Here is a 14434-nt window from a genome sequence, read left to right as displayed (position 1 = left end):
CGTTTCTCTCACTCCAGAAAGTTCCATCATGTTCCCTTGTATTCAGTTTCCTCCCCTTCTAGGTTATCACTATTGTGATAATCATTATAGGTTAGTTTTGCTTATTTTTGATCTTCACGTAAATGGAATCATACAGTATGTCCTCTTGTGTCAGGCTTGTTTCATTCAACTTAATGTTTTTTAGATTCATACGTGTTGTGTGTATTAGTTCATGTAACCATTATCTTGGTTTCTTTAATTTCTTATGCAACGTATCTAATTCCCAAAGACCTTGGTGATGGCACATTTAAGCTTACACTTTCTTTTTTTAAGATTTTATTGGGGAATTGGGGGAGGGGAACAAACAAGTTGCTGTCCTTTTGCTCTTCAGTCTAGCTGAGGAGGACGTTGCTTCACTGGCCCATGTTGGTATTATCATTGCGCTCTTCCTGGGTGAGGCAGTCGCTTGCTGGCCATTAGATGGCCACTCACGCCGGCTGCCGGCCAACCCCACTGCACCCTACGCCGTCGCCGGCGACTCCCGGCAGCCCAGCTCCAGGTCGAGCTGTTGTTCACCATCTTAACTGTAGAGGGCAGTGTCACTGGCCCTCATGTGGGATCCGAACCGGGGCCCTGATGCTCAGAGCTCGCGCTCCTAAGCCAACTCCTAACCAACGCGCCACTTGGCCAGCCCTAAGCTTACACATTTAATGTACCCCCATTTAAGAAATAGCAAAATAGGGCCAGCTGAGTGGCTCGTTGGTTAAGAGTTGGCTTGGGAGCACGAACTCTGAGCAGCAGGGCCACTGGTTCGGAGTCCATATATGTCAGTGACGCTGCGCCCTCTACAGCTAAGATGGTGAACAACAGCTCGACCTGGAGCTGGGCTCCCGTGAGTCGCCAGCAACAGCATAGGCTGCAGTGGGCTGCCGTGGGCTACTGTGAGTTGGCTGGTAGCCAGCGTGAGCAGCGGCAGCTGGCAGAGCCGCTGTGAATAGCTGTCCAATGGCTGGTGACCGATCTGCCTCAACTGCGAAGAGCGCAAAGATCACTATACCAACATGGGCCAGTGAAGCGACGTCCTCCACAACTAGACTGAAGAACAAAAGGAGAGCAACTTGTCTGTATCCCTTCCCCGATTCCCCAATAAAAATCTTTAAAAAAGAACAAAAAAACAGACCTGCCCCAGAGAAAAAAAAGAAATAGCAAAATAAAGGTGGTTCTTGTAGCATACATCTTAACAGCAAGCAATGTTTTTTCTTTGCTAATTTTCCTGCCTGTTACCTATCAGGTAATATAGATGGGGCAACAGTAGTTTGCATTTAATTTGTCTGCTTTAAGGCAGAGAGTGTTAGAAAGGAAATGAAACTAGAAGAGGAAAAGGGGGCTCGTAGTGCTCTTTTATTTCTAGGTAATAGAATAGGGCAATGGGGACGGGAGGAGTGGGTCCCTTCTCTGCAGCACAGATGTCATTCCCCACTGAATAAAAGTGAAATGTCATTCTCTCTGAATAGAAACAATGTGATAACCTCTTATAAGACTGAATGATTTTTGCAGGTACTTTACTTTTGTATGCTGAATTTAGGTGAAGTAGTCTTGCGTCAGAATACAAAGTAAATGTTATTGCTCGTTTAATTTGGGGGCATCCTTTCTGCATCTCTTACAGTTATATTTGAGAAATGGTTTGATGTGGAGAAGTACTGATAGAGAATGAAATGTAGTGGTACTTAAGATGTTCCCCTTATTTTTGTAGAGAAATTTTCTAGAGTCCTGGTGGAGCAGCAGCAGGACCGAGCCCGGAGAGAGCAAGAAAGGATCCGTCTCTTTTCTGCTGATCCTTTTGATCTTGAAGCTCAGGCCAAAATAGAAGAAGATATAAGGTAATGGCGCCTTCACCTCAAGAGCAAGAGTTAGAGAGTCCAGATCTCCCAAACCTCAGGGTTTGGTTAATATTTGGGCATCTGCTTTGAGGTAGATTCCTTGTTTTTGCATTTGAGATAGTAATTTCAGTCTTTTCCGTTATTCTCTCTTCCATTTTCCTCTCATTTTGATTCAACATTGCAAAGGTACCAGATACCTAACTTACTGACTTCCTCATCTAAAATTCTAATAAAGACTCCTTGGCTAGCCTACAGTGCATCATTAAAGCTACCCCAGGCAAATGACCCCAGGACTGAGCAGAAGCCCCCAGTTTGGTGAGACTGCTAGGGTGGCTACACAGGCTGGTTGGAATCTCTTTCCTTACACATGATACATGAGCCCTTATTAAACCCAGGGCTAGAAGGTGATTGGATCAGGAGAGAGAGGGGAGGGGCTCTGTATAAATGTAACCTTGTCCTGAGTCTTGCCTCGCGCAGTTCTTGTTCTCACCTCTGGATAAACTGACTGCTGGACACATTTCCAGCTCCAGTTATTTAATGCTGTGGCTCTCACCTGGGGCTGCATTAATAGCACGTGAAAAGCCTTTAAAACTGCAGATGCTGGGCTTTACTCCCAAACCTGATGAATCAGAGCCTTAGCGGTGGGGCCTCTGCAGGCACAGTGAGGCTGATGCCTCCCCTGGTCACAAGCAGGACGCTGTTCAGTCAGTTCCTCTGAAGAAAAGAGCAGCTGCTTTTCTTCCCCACCCCTGGATTCCGTTTTTGTTGCTAATTGTGAAGGCGTTAGTGTAACAAAGAACATAACTGTAGCAATCCTCCTTTTAGGGGCTTTGTCATCATCTGTGGTCACTAAATGAAGCCTAAGTTTGTTGTTACACTGTCAACTTGGAAGTCAAATAATGGCTTTCGTGTTTCTCTGACTACATTTGAAATCAAAGAAATGTACATTGTACTCCAGAATCCCTTGCCAGCCCTAAGACGTTCACCTGTGTTCTTGTTGGTTAAGTGTTCCCATTAATGAAGATCTTTGAGAAACATCTCACTAGTTAAAGCTACCCAGAGAAATAGGAAGATTTTTGTGTTCTCTGAACTAGACCGCATTGCAGCTCTAAGGGAACCTGACATAATTCTCAAAATAATTGCGTTCAACCCAGGAAGCAGGAGAGGTGGGAGGGAGTGTGGGGAGGTATCATAGCCAAACCATGACACTTAGCTACTGGAAGAGAAGAAGTGAAATGAGGCATATCCATATGGTTTAGGATTCTTTCAGGGGGTGAGGTAAAGGAAACGGGGTAACGCATACATGCTATTAAAGGAGAAAACCTTGTGCCTGTAAAGAGACTGTCTACAGAGCCCAGAATAGCCAAAGTAACTGGCATTATCTCAGAAGATTTTTGCTCTAACTTACCTTGGTTGGAGTTAGTGCAAGGTCAGGAGTGCACAACTAACTTTAGGTTATTTCTAAAGAAGATGGCACAGGAGAAAAACTGTAATTATATGAAATGCCTCTTAAAGTTTTATTTGGTATGCTACACCAGCAATTACACAAGGTATATGCACACCGAGGTGTATTAGCTTGCATATTTGCGTGACTAAATTAAATGAGTGTGCCTTAAACTTTCTGAGAAGTTTAATATTTTATTGCAGAATGGCCGATAAAACCATCAGTTCAATTGGGCTAGCTAGAGTCGTACTACTAAAAGGATAGGCACTACAGTTTAGAGCAGGGGTCAGCCCGCCTTTCCCGTTAAGGGACAGATGGTAAATATTTTAGGCTTTGCAGGCCATGCTGTCTCTGTTGCTGGTGCCCAGTCCTGGCAGCGCAGTACAAAGCAGCAATAGATGATACCAGTATGTAAATGAACGGTGCTGCCCTGTTCCCACAAACAGACTGGGCTGTGGTTTACTAGACCCTGGTTTACAGTGTAATTTACCTAAACCTTGGCCCCTGTTCTGTTAAGTCTCAGCCTTCAGGTAAGTGGCCCAGCCACTGCCCGGTTCCTGTTAATGTCGGTAATTTTTGGTTATGTTTTTAAAAGGAGGCTGTGGATTAAGACATGAGATGTTGGAGTAAGCTGGAACTCCTTTTACCTGCTTTTCTTATGTGATCATTAGAACAGGTTCAATTTTTGAAGAAATGGTTTGATGGACCAGGTGAACTGTGATACAAATGTGTGTGTCATTTCTAACTGATAGCTAGGTAGGCAGATGGATATTTTCCGAGCATCTTTAGAACATCTGCTCTAATGTTGGCGTTGTATAATGGATGCTTTGTACCTCTCAGCAATCCTATAATAGAAATTATCCTCATTTCACAGATTAGAAAACAACCTGGAGATTAAGCAGCAGGTGCATGCAACACAAGCAGTTGAAACATCTGTGTATTATATTTGCAAACAATTTTTAATGCACTGGACAGAGGAAATGTACCCAGATATCTAGAAACCCTCCATTAAAATTAGAGTATTCATGAAATTGTACAAGATAAAAAGGGTTGTGACCCTTACTCTCCTGAGTTTCTGAGTTTGTAAAGAGAACAAACGTAGTCATTTTACATGATGGTAATTTGTATGCTTTTAGATTTTCTGCTAACTCTACATCGCACTACCTCCTACTAAATCATATATTGCAGGAGAGAGCACCAGTTTCCATTGCTATGACTCAGCTGCAAATTGGGGCAAAAGATATATACAAGTCTGTTTTTAATATGTGACTTTGAAACAGATTTCCCCTCATGGAAATAATGCTTTTAGTGTACCTGGTTTTGGTTTGTTACAGGCAACAGAACATTGAGGAAAACATGACAATAGCTATGGAAGAGGCTCCGGAAAGTTTTGGCCAAGTAGTGATGCTTTATATTAACTGCAAAGTGAATGGACATCCTGTGAAAGCCTTTGTTGACTCAGGTGACATCTCCATCTGTTGTGTTTTTGTCTCTCCATCCACCCTTCTGACCTGCTCCAGGGAGAAGGGGAGACTCCAGTGTCCATTAAAGATGGCAGTAGTCCTTTGGACTGCTAATCAGTAAGCCCAGGGGTTACTGTTTCACTTGCCAGTCTTTTCTTGTTTGTGATAGGTTTGTTTCTTTAATAATTTTTTAACCAGTTTTGTATTTTGTGGTGTCTCCTTTTTATCTTCCTACCTCCCCTCGTTTGGCAATCCTGGGTTTCTGGGGAGCCAGTGGGTTTAGAGTAAGGAATATAAGGAAGAGCTGTGTAGAGTGAAGGTCAAACAGTTATTTCCACCTGGTCTGTGTGCATCACTCTGCCAGGAGCTATGAGGAGTAGAGGCTGTGTGGGGGCGAGCATGCTTCTTTCCCTTAAAGAACTTAACAGCCAAGTAAGGAGGCAGGGAGTTACGCACCTGACGGTTCAGATAACCTCTGTCCTAACTGGCACCATATCTCTCAGTAACAACTCTTCGCTTTTTAGTAAGACCACACACGGGCAGCACCATGTGGGTGTGACAGTGGTCTCGAGGGTCTTGATGCTGGGTCTCACACAGGCTGTGAGGCAGGATGAGTTCCTAAAGCATAAAAGCTCCCACTCGAGGGCATTTTCCTCCATTTGTTCACCCGCAAGTACTTGAGCACATGCCAGGTTTCAGTCATTGTTAAGAATTTGATTCTTGAGATGTATATATTCTTGGGAGAAGTAAGCTGCTGATTATTCAGTTATTGAAATGCCTGTTGAGTGCTGTGTGCATGGCCTTGTGCTGAGTGCTTGAGGGGAAGACTGACTCACTGGTGCTTCTTAACGTCCCTGTGAGTGAGAGAGACAAGTGCATAAGAGACCCTAGTATAACACTCAGCATTTATTGAGCCCCTACTATGTGCCAAGCACCATTGCTAATTCATGCTACATTAACTAAGGTGCTTAGTGTTATATCATCTTACTCAGTTTTATTTAATCCTCAGAATATCGCTGTGAGCTATGTTGTACTGTTAGCCTATTTTATAGATGAGGAAACTCAGAGAGCGGTGAAGTTGTTTCCCAGGTACACACAGTTCACGAGTAGTAGGCTGGGGATTCAACCCCTGAGCTGCTTGATGCCAGAACCCTTAACCACTATGCAACCATCAGGTGCCTGGACGCACAGAGACCACATTCTCACTCTGACTGGGTGCTCAGGGGTGCTTTCAAAAGAGGGCATTTGCACTGAGGATCGGGACTTCGGGCTGAGACTTGAGAGGAGGCATGAGAACAGTGGAGGGGACCCTTCTCACCCTGGGCTTACTTCCTTTACATCAGTAACTAGCTTTCGTGGAGCAGAGGGGGGACGGAGGAGGAGAAGAGGAAACTATCTGCCCAAACTCCCTTTTCCTTCATTATTTCTGGGCCTTCTCGAATCTAACCTTCCCCAAATGGCAAGAGCTTTCGGTGTCCACAAAGTGTAAGTTGCCTAATGAGTACTAGGAACAGGAAATGTTGGAACTGAATCTGAGGGGAGATCACTGGGAAAGGACAGTTGGGGAGGAGGTGGGTCTTGAGCTGGGCCTTAAAGCGTAAGTGGAATTCAGAGAAAGTGGTGACAGCAGGGGAGGGGGGACCCTACAGGAGGGTCAGAGTGAGTAAGTGGCAAGGGGACCCAATTCCCCCAGTAAAGTAGAGGGTTTAGATGAGAGCATTTGTAATATAAGGCTGTTGTCTGAGTCTGTTCGGGTTGCTGTAACAGAATGCCATAGACTGGGTGGCTTATAAACAACACAGATTTATTTCTCATAGTTCTGGAGGCTGGAAAGTCCAGGATCAAGATGCTGGAAGATTCGTATCTGGTGATGGCCCGATTCCTAGTTCATAGATGGCAGCCTTCTCTCTAGGTCCTCACACGGTGGAAGGGGTGAGGGAGCTCTCTGGGGTCTCCTATAGGGGCACCAATCCCCTTCATGAGGGCTCCCCTCTCATGACCTAATCACCTCCCAAAGGGCCCTACCTCCTGATATCACATTGGGGATTAGGTTTTCACATGAATTTTGGAAGGATACAAACATTCAGGCTATAGCAGCTGGAAATAGTTGGACCAGGACGAGGAGGGATCTGAAGTTATGTTGATGTGATTTGAAGCTGAGCTTATAAAGAGCAGGAGCCATTGAGCATCTCTGAGCAAATGAATAAGTGATCCGAAGAAGGTGGTATTTCAGGAAGACAGTGACACATCTGGAGAATTCTGTACCTTAGGGTCAGAACCATTTTCTTGCTTTAAATTATACATCTGCAGAGGGGTTTGGAAACCAGAGGAATTGTCCACTCGCAAGGGGAATAGAGTGTGAGCTAGGCTGATTGCTGTGGTTAGAAGGAGGGGATTCAGAAATAGCAGAAATTGCAAAGAAGTTACCAACAGGATTGGAACAGTTTAGAGTGGGGAGTAGGCTAAACGAAGAGGACTCAAGTGAACAATGCCCAAATTTTACGATTGCAAGAAAATAATTCCATTGGCAAGGAGAGGAATCCAAAATGAGAATTATTTGGGGAGAAAGTTGTATTGCTGGTGGCTTTAAGATAGAAATGTCCGACACACATGAATGTGGAATTGGAGTCCACGGGACAGATTAGCTCTGTAGGTAAAGATTAGAGAAGTGTGTCTTCCACACAGGCCAGCTCCAGTGGTGGTGAGTTCATGTCACCCGGAGAGAAAAGACCCTCGCTGCCCACTTCCTGAGAGCGAAGAGGGGCTGGTTTTTGGAGCAGGGAATGGGAAATTCAGTTCCAGTGTTTTTAGAGAGTGTATGATGCATTTTTCAATAAATTAGAGCGTCCCAAAGTTTGAAGTAAAAAGAACTTGATGTGATGTTTAGAGATACTCAGTGGAAAAGGATCTGAAGGTAAAGTGTAGTACTTAATTGAGCGTTTCCATCCGTAGACAGTTTGACTTTTTAGAAGTCCTTTCCAGGTAGTTTTGCTTCCCATGGGTAAAGTTTTTAAATATTTCATTATTACATTTAAACAAAAAATATTCTTTCCCTCAGTACCAGGTTTCTACACTATGTTTCAGATTCCAATGTGGAACTGAAAGTTGAACTAAGTGTGGTAGGAAACCTGCTAGGTAGGGATAATGTCACACAGACAAGCCTTGCTTTCTGCCCTGTTCTTAGTGCTGCATTGTTAATCTCATCACAAATGTGGATTTTTGTCTTTATTATCTGATGTTTCTCTCCACCTCCAGGCGCCCAGATGACTATTATGAGCCAAGCCTGTGCAGAAAGGTGTAATATAATGAGGCTGGTGGATCGTCGGTGGGCAGGGATCGCTAAAGGAGTAGGCACCCAGAAGATTATTGGAAGGGTCCACCTAGGTGAGCAAAGGGCACTGGGAGTCTTTGTAGGGTAGTGGTTCAGCATTTTTCTTTGGAGTGGGTACATCTAATCCCTAGAAATTTTAAACCCTGTGTTAAAGTTACATATGTGTGCATGTTTCAGCTGGTTACAAAAAAACATCAGTCCTCTATGTACTTCTAGTTCCTGCTCCTCACAGATAATCCCTTCCAACTATTTTAGCTGGTTTCTTTAGGTCCTTATCTCCATATTTCTAAAGAACATGTTCATAGTGCTGTTTACTGATATGACTATATGAATACTATTGAGAACATAGCCATATAATTGAAAATAATTGCTTTTCCTTTTCTTGGAATTAATTATCTCTCTCTCTCTTTTTTTTTTTTTTTGGTCATTGCATTTTTTTGTGTGTTACTCATCCCCCAGACACTTACCAACTTGTGTAAATCTCCTTTATACCTTTCATCCTATTAAAGATGCTTCTTTCGGAGCCTGGACTGGTGGTTCAAGGCTGCTTCATAGCGGCTGTTTGGGAATTTCCCTTCACTGGGTCCTGAAGGGTTCCTTTTCCATTGGGTTTAATCAGATTATGTGTATCGGCCATCTCTTTGGAGAAATGTCTATTCAGGTCCTCTGCCCATTTTTTAAATTGGATTATTTGTTTGTTTTTTTTTGTGTTGAGTTGTATGAGCTCTTTATAAATTTTGAATATTAACCCCTTATCAGATGTTTCACTGGCAGATATCTTCTCAATTTATGTAGTCCCATTTGTTTATTTTTTTCTTTTGTTTCTCTTGCCCAAGGAGACATAGCAGTACAAATACCACTAAAGGCAATGTCAGAGAGTTTGTTGCCTATGTTTTCTTCTAGGAGTTTTATGGTTTCAGGTTTTACATTTAAGTCTTGAATCCATTTTGAGTTTATTCTTGTATATGGTGCAAGAAGGTGGTCTAGTTTAATTTTTTTTTTTGCATGTATCTGTCCAGTTTTTGCAGCACCATTTATTGAATAGACTGTCTTTACCTCATTGTATATTCTTGCCTCCTTTGTTGTAAATTAAATGACCATATAGGCATGGATTTATTTCTGGGCTCTCGGGGCCAACTGAGTGGCTCAGTTGGTTAAGAACTTGCTCAAGAGTGTGAGCTCTGAGCAACAGCAGTTCAAGTCCTGGCCTGAGCTGAGCTGCCAACAGGTGGCAGGATGGCTCAGCTGGAAAAAAAAAAAAATTGTTGCTATTTCTGGGCTCTCTATTTTATTCCATTGATCTGTGTGTGTTTTTATGTCAATACCTTGATGTTTTGATGACTATAGCCTTGTAGTATAGTTTGATATCGGGTAGCATGATAATTCCAACTTTGTTCTTTCTCAAATTGCTGTGGCTATTTGAGGTCTTTTATGGTTCCATATCAATTTTAGGATTATTTGTTCTAGTTCTGTGAAAAATGCCATTGGTATTTTGATAGGGGTTGCGTTGAATCTGTAGATTGCTTTGGGTAGTATGGACATGTTAACTATGTTAATTCTTCCTGTCCATGAACATGGTATATGCTTCCATTGTTTGTATCGTCTTCAGGTTTTTTCTTCAGTGTCTTATAATTTTCTGAGTACCTTTCTTTTTTAATATATGTGTCTATTTATTAGAGTGTCTGTTTTTTTATTTGATTGATTTGTATAGAATAGGATAATTTAAATCCCTTACTTGCGTATACTTTCCCTAGACATAGTAGGACTGAAAATGGATAGGAGTATCACAAATTGGTTGCTTCAGAGGCTAATATCCCAGACTTTCCATGGTTTTAAGTGAGAAGAGAATAGGAGGAGACAAAATATTGGGTTGTTGGAAAGTCATGACGCATTTTTGCAACAAAAAACATGGAAAAATTCGTCGTGACTTTCCCGACAACCCAGTAGTACCAGTTCCTTGTGGCTGGACAAGTTGTATACTATTTTGCAATTTTGGCTGTGATAGGCATGAAGAAACCCTCACAACAATAAGGGAAATCTACATAAGGAGAGCTGTGCCATGGATAGGAAGACTCAATATGTTGAAGGTGGTAATTCTCCCACATTCATCAACAGAATCCTTGTTAATACCGTTGACATCCCAATAGGATGGTGTTTTTTTTTGTTTGGTTTGTTTTTTGGTTTTTTTCAGACTTGATAAGCTGATTTAAAATTTTACATGGGCCCTTTATTGCAGAAGTAGTCAAGATACTCGGAATAACTTAGAAGGGGATATCAAGATGAAAGGACTAGAACAGAAACAGACCTATGCTGATATGAACCTTGATAAATGAAAAAGGGAAATACAGAGCAACGGGGAAAGTTTCAGGAAATGGAGCAAGGGCAATTGGGTATCCATGTGGAAAAAATGAATTGGAAATTGGACCTGGCTTCACATCACACACAAAAGTGAATTCAAGGTTGATTCAAGACCTAGATGTGCAAGGCAAGCCAAAGCTTTCAGAAGAAGAAAATAGAGAATATCTTGCATAGGGAAGGGCTGCTTTCAAAGATAGGAAGGAAATTATTTGATAAATTCAACTACATTAAGAACTTTTCATCAAAAGAATCATATGAGTAAAGTGAGCAAACACAAACTAGGAAAGAATTTTAGTAACACATAAACTAATAAAGGATTCATACTCAGAATGTGCACAAATTCTGTGTAATTTGACACAAACTCAGTAGGAAAGACAGTATAAAAACATTATAGAAGCACTTTGAGAGAAAGCCCAAATGACTAATGAGTATATGAAAAGTTGCTTAACCTCGTCATTAATCAGGGAAATACAAAATTACTGCAAGAGGGCTGGCTGAGTGGCGTGTTGGTTAAGAGCTGGCTTGGGACGCCAGAGGGCCCCGGTTCGGATCCCACATATGAGGACCAGTGACACTGCCCTCTACAGCTAAGATGGTGAACAACAGCTCAACCTGGAGCTGGGCTGCTGTGAGTCACCGGCGATGGCGGAGGCTGCAGCCCCTGCTGCAGTGGGTTGCAATGATGGTGCCAACTTGGGCTAGTGAAGCAACATCCTCCATAACTAGACTGAAGAACAAAAGAACAGCAACTTGTCTGTTCCCATCCCCCAATTCCCCAATAAAAAATCTTTAAAAACAAAAAACAAAATTACTGCAAGATTTTAATCTAATAATATTGAATGTTATTGTGAGAATGTGGAGCAATGGGAACTCTCATGCACTGCCAGAAACATTTTAGAAAATAATTCAACATCATCAAGCCAAATTGAGCCCAATATTCCGTAGAACCTTGTAATTGTACTTTTTAGAATATACCTTAGAGAAACTGATGGCACACCAGGAGACAAGTACAAGAGTAGTCATGTTAGCACCGCTGTGACAGCAGAGACAGAAGCAACCCAGAAAGTCCTGTAGGAGCGGAATGAGCACATCAGTTCTGGTGTGTGAGACATGACAGCACTCTCAGGGGTGACATAAAGTGAAACATAGTCACACTCATCTGCAGGGATCAAACATCTCAAAATTTGAGTAAAAGAGTAAATCACAGTTCAGAAACACTAAACTAAACCATATACAACAATATGTTGCTTAGAAGTCACGCAAAGCTGGTAAGAACTATAAGAAAAACGGGGGACAGTAAAACGAAATGCACGATCGTGGGGAGGGTGGGAGGAGGCACAGAATAAGTTGGGATCAGTAGGACATGTAGGAGACCCTTAGTTTTCTATTTCTTAACTTGGGGAAAAGATGTGTGGGTGTTTGTCTTATGCGTTATCCTGTACACATATTTCATACACTGTTCTGTTTGAAAGAGATACTTACTAACAAAGTAAAATTTCTAATCTTATATATAAAGTAAGAAGAAGAATTGACAAAAGAGGCACGGCAGGAGGCTCTAGGCAAACACAGGCCCTGGTGCTGTCTGTCTCTGGTTTGGCAAATAGAAACTTGATTATAATAGGTAATAATAAACAGTTGGTTTTTTTGGAGGCTAATTTAAAAGGTTTAAAGTATACCGATTTTATTTCCCTTTTAGAAAACCTTTTGTAAGTGTATAGGAAGTGGGTGATTTACTGGTCTCTCTTTTTTAATCCGCTTTACTAGCTGGTGGCTTTTAAGCTGATCATTAATCTTATAGGATCTTCTTTTCCTAGTTAATTCACCTGCTTGTGTACTTTGCCTTGGCTTCGACTGATTGCAAGAAGCAAGGCACAGAATGATAGATACATTTCCAAAGCTTGCCTGGGGCTTTTGAAGCAAAAATCAATAACCTCTTCTCTTCTCCATGTGCTTTAGCTCAGGTTCAAATTGAAGGCGATTTCCTGGCGTGCTCCTTCTCTATACTCGAGGAGCAGCCCATGGACATGCTTCTGGGACTGGACATGCTGAAACGACACCAGGTAATAAAGGGCTTTCCCTTCTTTTTGCGTTGGCTTTTCGTGTGTTATGTGGCGATTATTGCATCATTTCTCTCGGCTGTGTATCCTGGAAACGAAGAAGCACAACTCCTCAAACCTGGAAGGGTCCTTAATTGATGATGTCATGCAAGGTTTGAAATTATGTATAAGTAGAAATAGAATCTGTTTTTGTGCAGTCTCTCTGAATCTTAAATCTTGCCATCTGTTTTGAGATTATAACGGGCAATTTGGTTCTCTTATGTAATTTTTAGTTTCTGATTAGGACTCAAGTGATTTTTTGATGGGCTTGTAGGGAAGCGTAAATAACACACGATGATTTTACTGCAAGTGCAAATTTAGTAAGTCCTTAATAACTGGTCAAACAATGCTTGGGAAGAGGAGCTTTGAGATTAAGGAAGAAGGTATACATATGATGGTGGAAATGGAAATGTTTGTTTTATTTATTTTTTTTTTTTTAAAGATTTGGAAATCTTTATTTAGTACAGGGAGAATGATTTGTAACTTTATTCATTTGCAGTGATATTTATATTTCTACTCTGAAGCCTAATAATTTAAGATAAATTCCTCTTCAGTGAAGAAGCAATTAGTATCCACTGGGTAGTAAAATTTTTCATAGCAAGGTTTCATATCTAGTCAATATTTTTTATGTCACTTATACTCTAAAATTTTTTAATATTAAATTCCTCTAAACTATATATTGCATTGGTATTCTAATCAAGGCACAGAATTTTAAGTGGAAGGAATGAGTGAATGCATGTATAATATAAAACCTTTATTGTCACTATCTTTTCTTAATTTTTTAGTCATGGTATAGACCAACTTTATAGATACAAAGCATATGTATGTGTAACTGTCCTACATGAAGTTATTATAAAAACACACAGAAAAGGAAGATAGCATAAGTACAAAATAAAGAACATTTTTGTAAACATTACCTTGTCTCTGTACCACTTTTGAGACCTCAGAATAGAGTTTCCATATGAGCTGTACTTTTATACAGTAAATGAAAAGCGAAACATAAAACTGTATAAATGGTGTGCCTCAGTTTTCTAAGGAAAAAATCATATGTTTGTAAAAGGTGGGGCTGCTGATTATGCCTGGCTTTTTTCCAAATTTTGTACAAAGAACATGTATTACATTTAAACTCAGAAATGAGCAAGTGTTTTTTTAGACAAATAAGTGTAAACTCTATCCTATAAAGATTATTCTGCTATAAAGTTTAAATATTAAAAAAATTCTAAATTAACAGGCAGTGTCACCTAGGTTAACATTTAATTACTTTTAGGTAAAATTTTTTTGAGCTGTCTCTCTCTGTCATGTTGCTCTTTGTGAATGGAGTTTCCAATTCGGGATCATAATTTTTCTGCATGGTGTTTTACCTGCTGTCATCAGTCTGTGGTTTCTTCCTCCTAAGTGTTCCATTGACCTCAAGAAAAATGTACTGGTGATCGGCACCACAGGCTCGCAGACCACCTTCCTTCCCGAGGGAGAGCTACCAGAGTGCGCCCGGTTGGCATATGGGGCCGGGCGAGAGGATGTGCGGCCAGAGGAGATAGCAGACCAAGAATTAGCAGAAGCCCTTCAAAAGTCCGTACAGGATGCAGGTACTTGGCATTGTCCAGGCTCTCGAGTAGTAGTCTTGTGATTGGTGGTAAACCCAGGGAAGTTCGAGCCTCAGAGGGGATAGGGACCTTTCCAGTTCGTGATCAGTCTCATCGTCCTGTCAGATGTGTTCCTTGTCCTCCTACCACCTCCTTCCATCTCTACATACAGTAAAGAACAATTCCGTGTTCAACAGCTAGAGAAGCAGCAATCCACTGCTGTGCAAAATAGATTGGGTGTTACTTGCTCAGGCACATTTTGGTAGGCTTCCTAAAAAGTCTTGTCTTTTTTTTTTTTTT

The 14434-nt window shown here is 41.4% G+C and overlaps 1 protein-coding gene across 2 annotated transcripts in view; it reads left to right on the top strand.

The window, feature by feature from the left end:
• Positions 1–14434, top strand: part of DDI2 (DDI proteasomal shuttling factor 2) — a 39788-nt gene that overhangs the window by 12193 nt on the left and 13161 nt on the right. For both annotated transcript variants that reach the window (XM_019654876.1, XM_019654880.1), the window contains exons 4-8: positions 1733–1859; positions 4638–4765; positions 8022–8150; positions 12412–12515; positions 13948–14137. In XM_019654876.1, the coding sequence (XP_019510421.1) occupies positions 1733–1859; positions 4638–4765; positions 8022–8150; positions 12412–12515; positions 13948–14137 (678 nt within the window). The remainder of the gene's footprint in view (positions 1–1732; positions 1860–4637; positions 4766–8021; positions 8151–12411; positions 12516–13947; positions 14138–14434) is intronic.

Source organism: Hipposideros armiger, unplaced genomic scaffold (assembly GCF_001890085.2).
Source record: "Hipposideros armiger isolate ML-2016 unplaced genomic scaffold, ASM189008v1 scaffold_232, whole genome shotgun sequence".
NCBI classification, from domain to species: domain Eukaryota; kingdom Metazoa; phylum Chordata; class Mammalia; order Chiroptera; family Hipposideridae; genus Hipposideros; species Hipposideros armiger.
The sequence above is the reverse complement of the archived record's forward strand: the minus strand, read 5'-3'. Positions and strand labels throughout refer to the sequence as shown.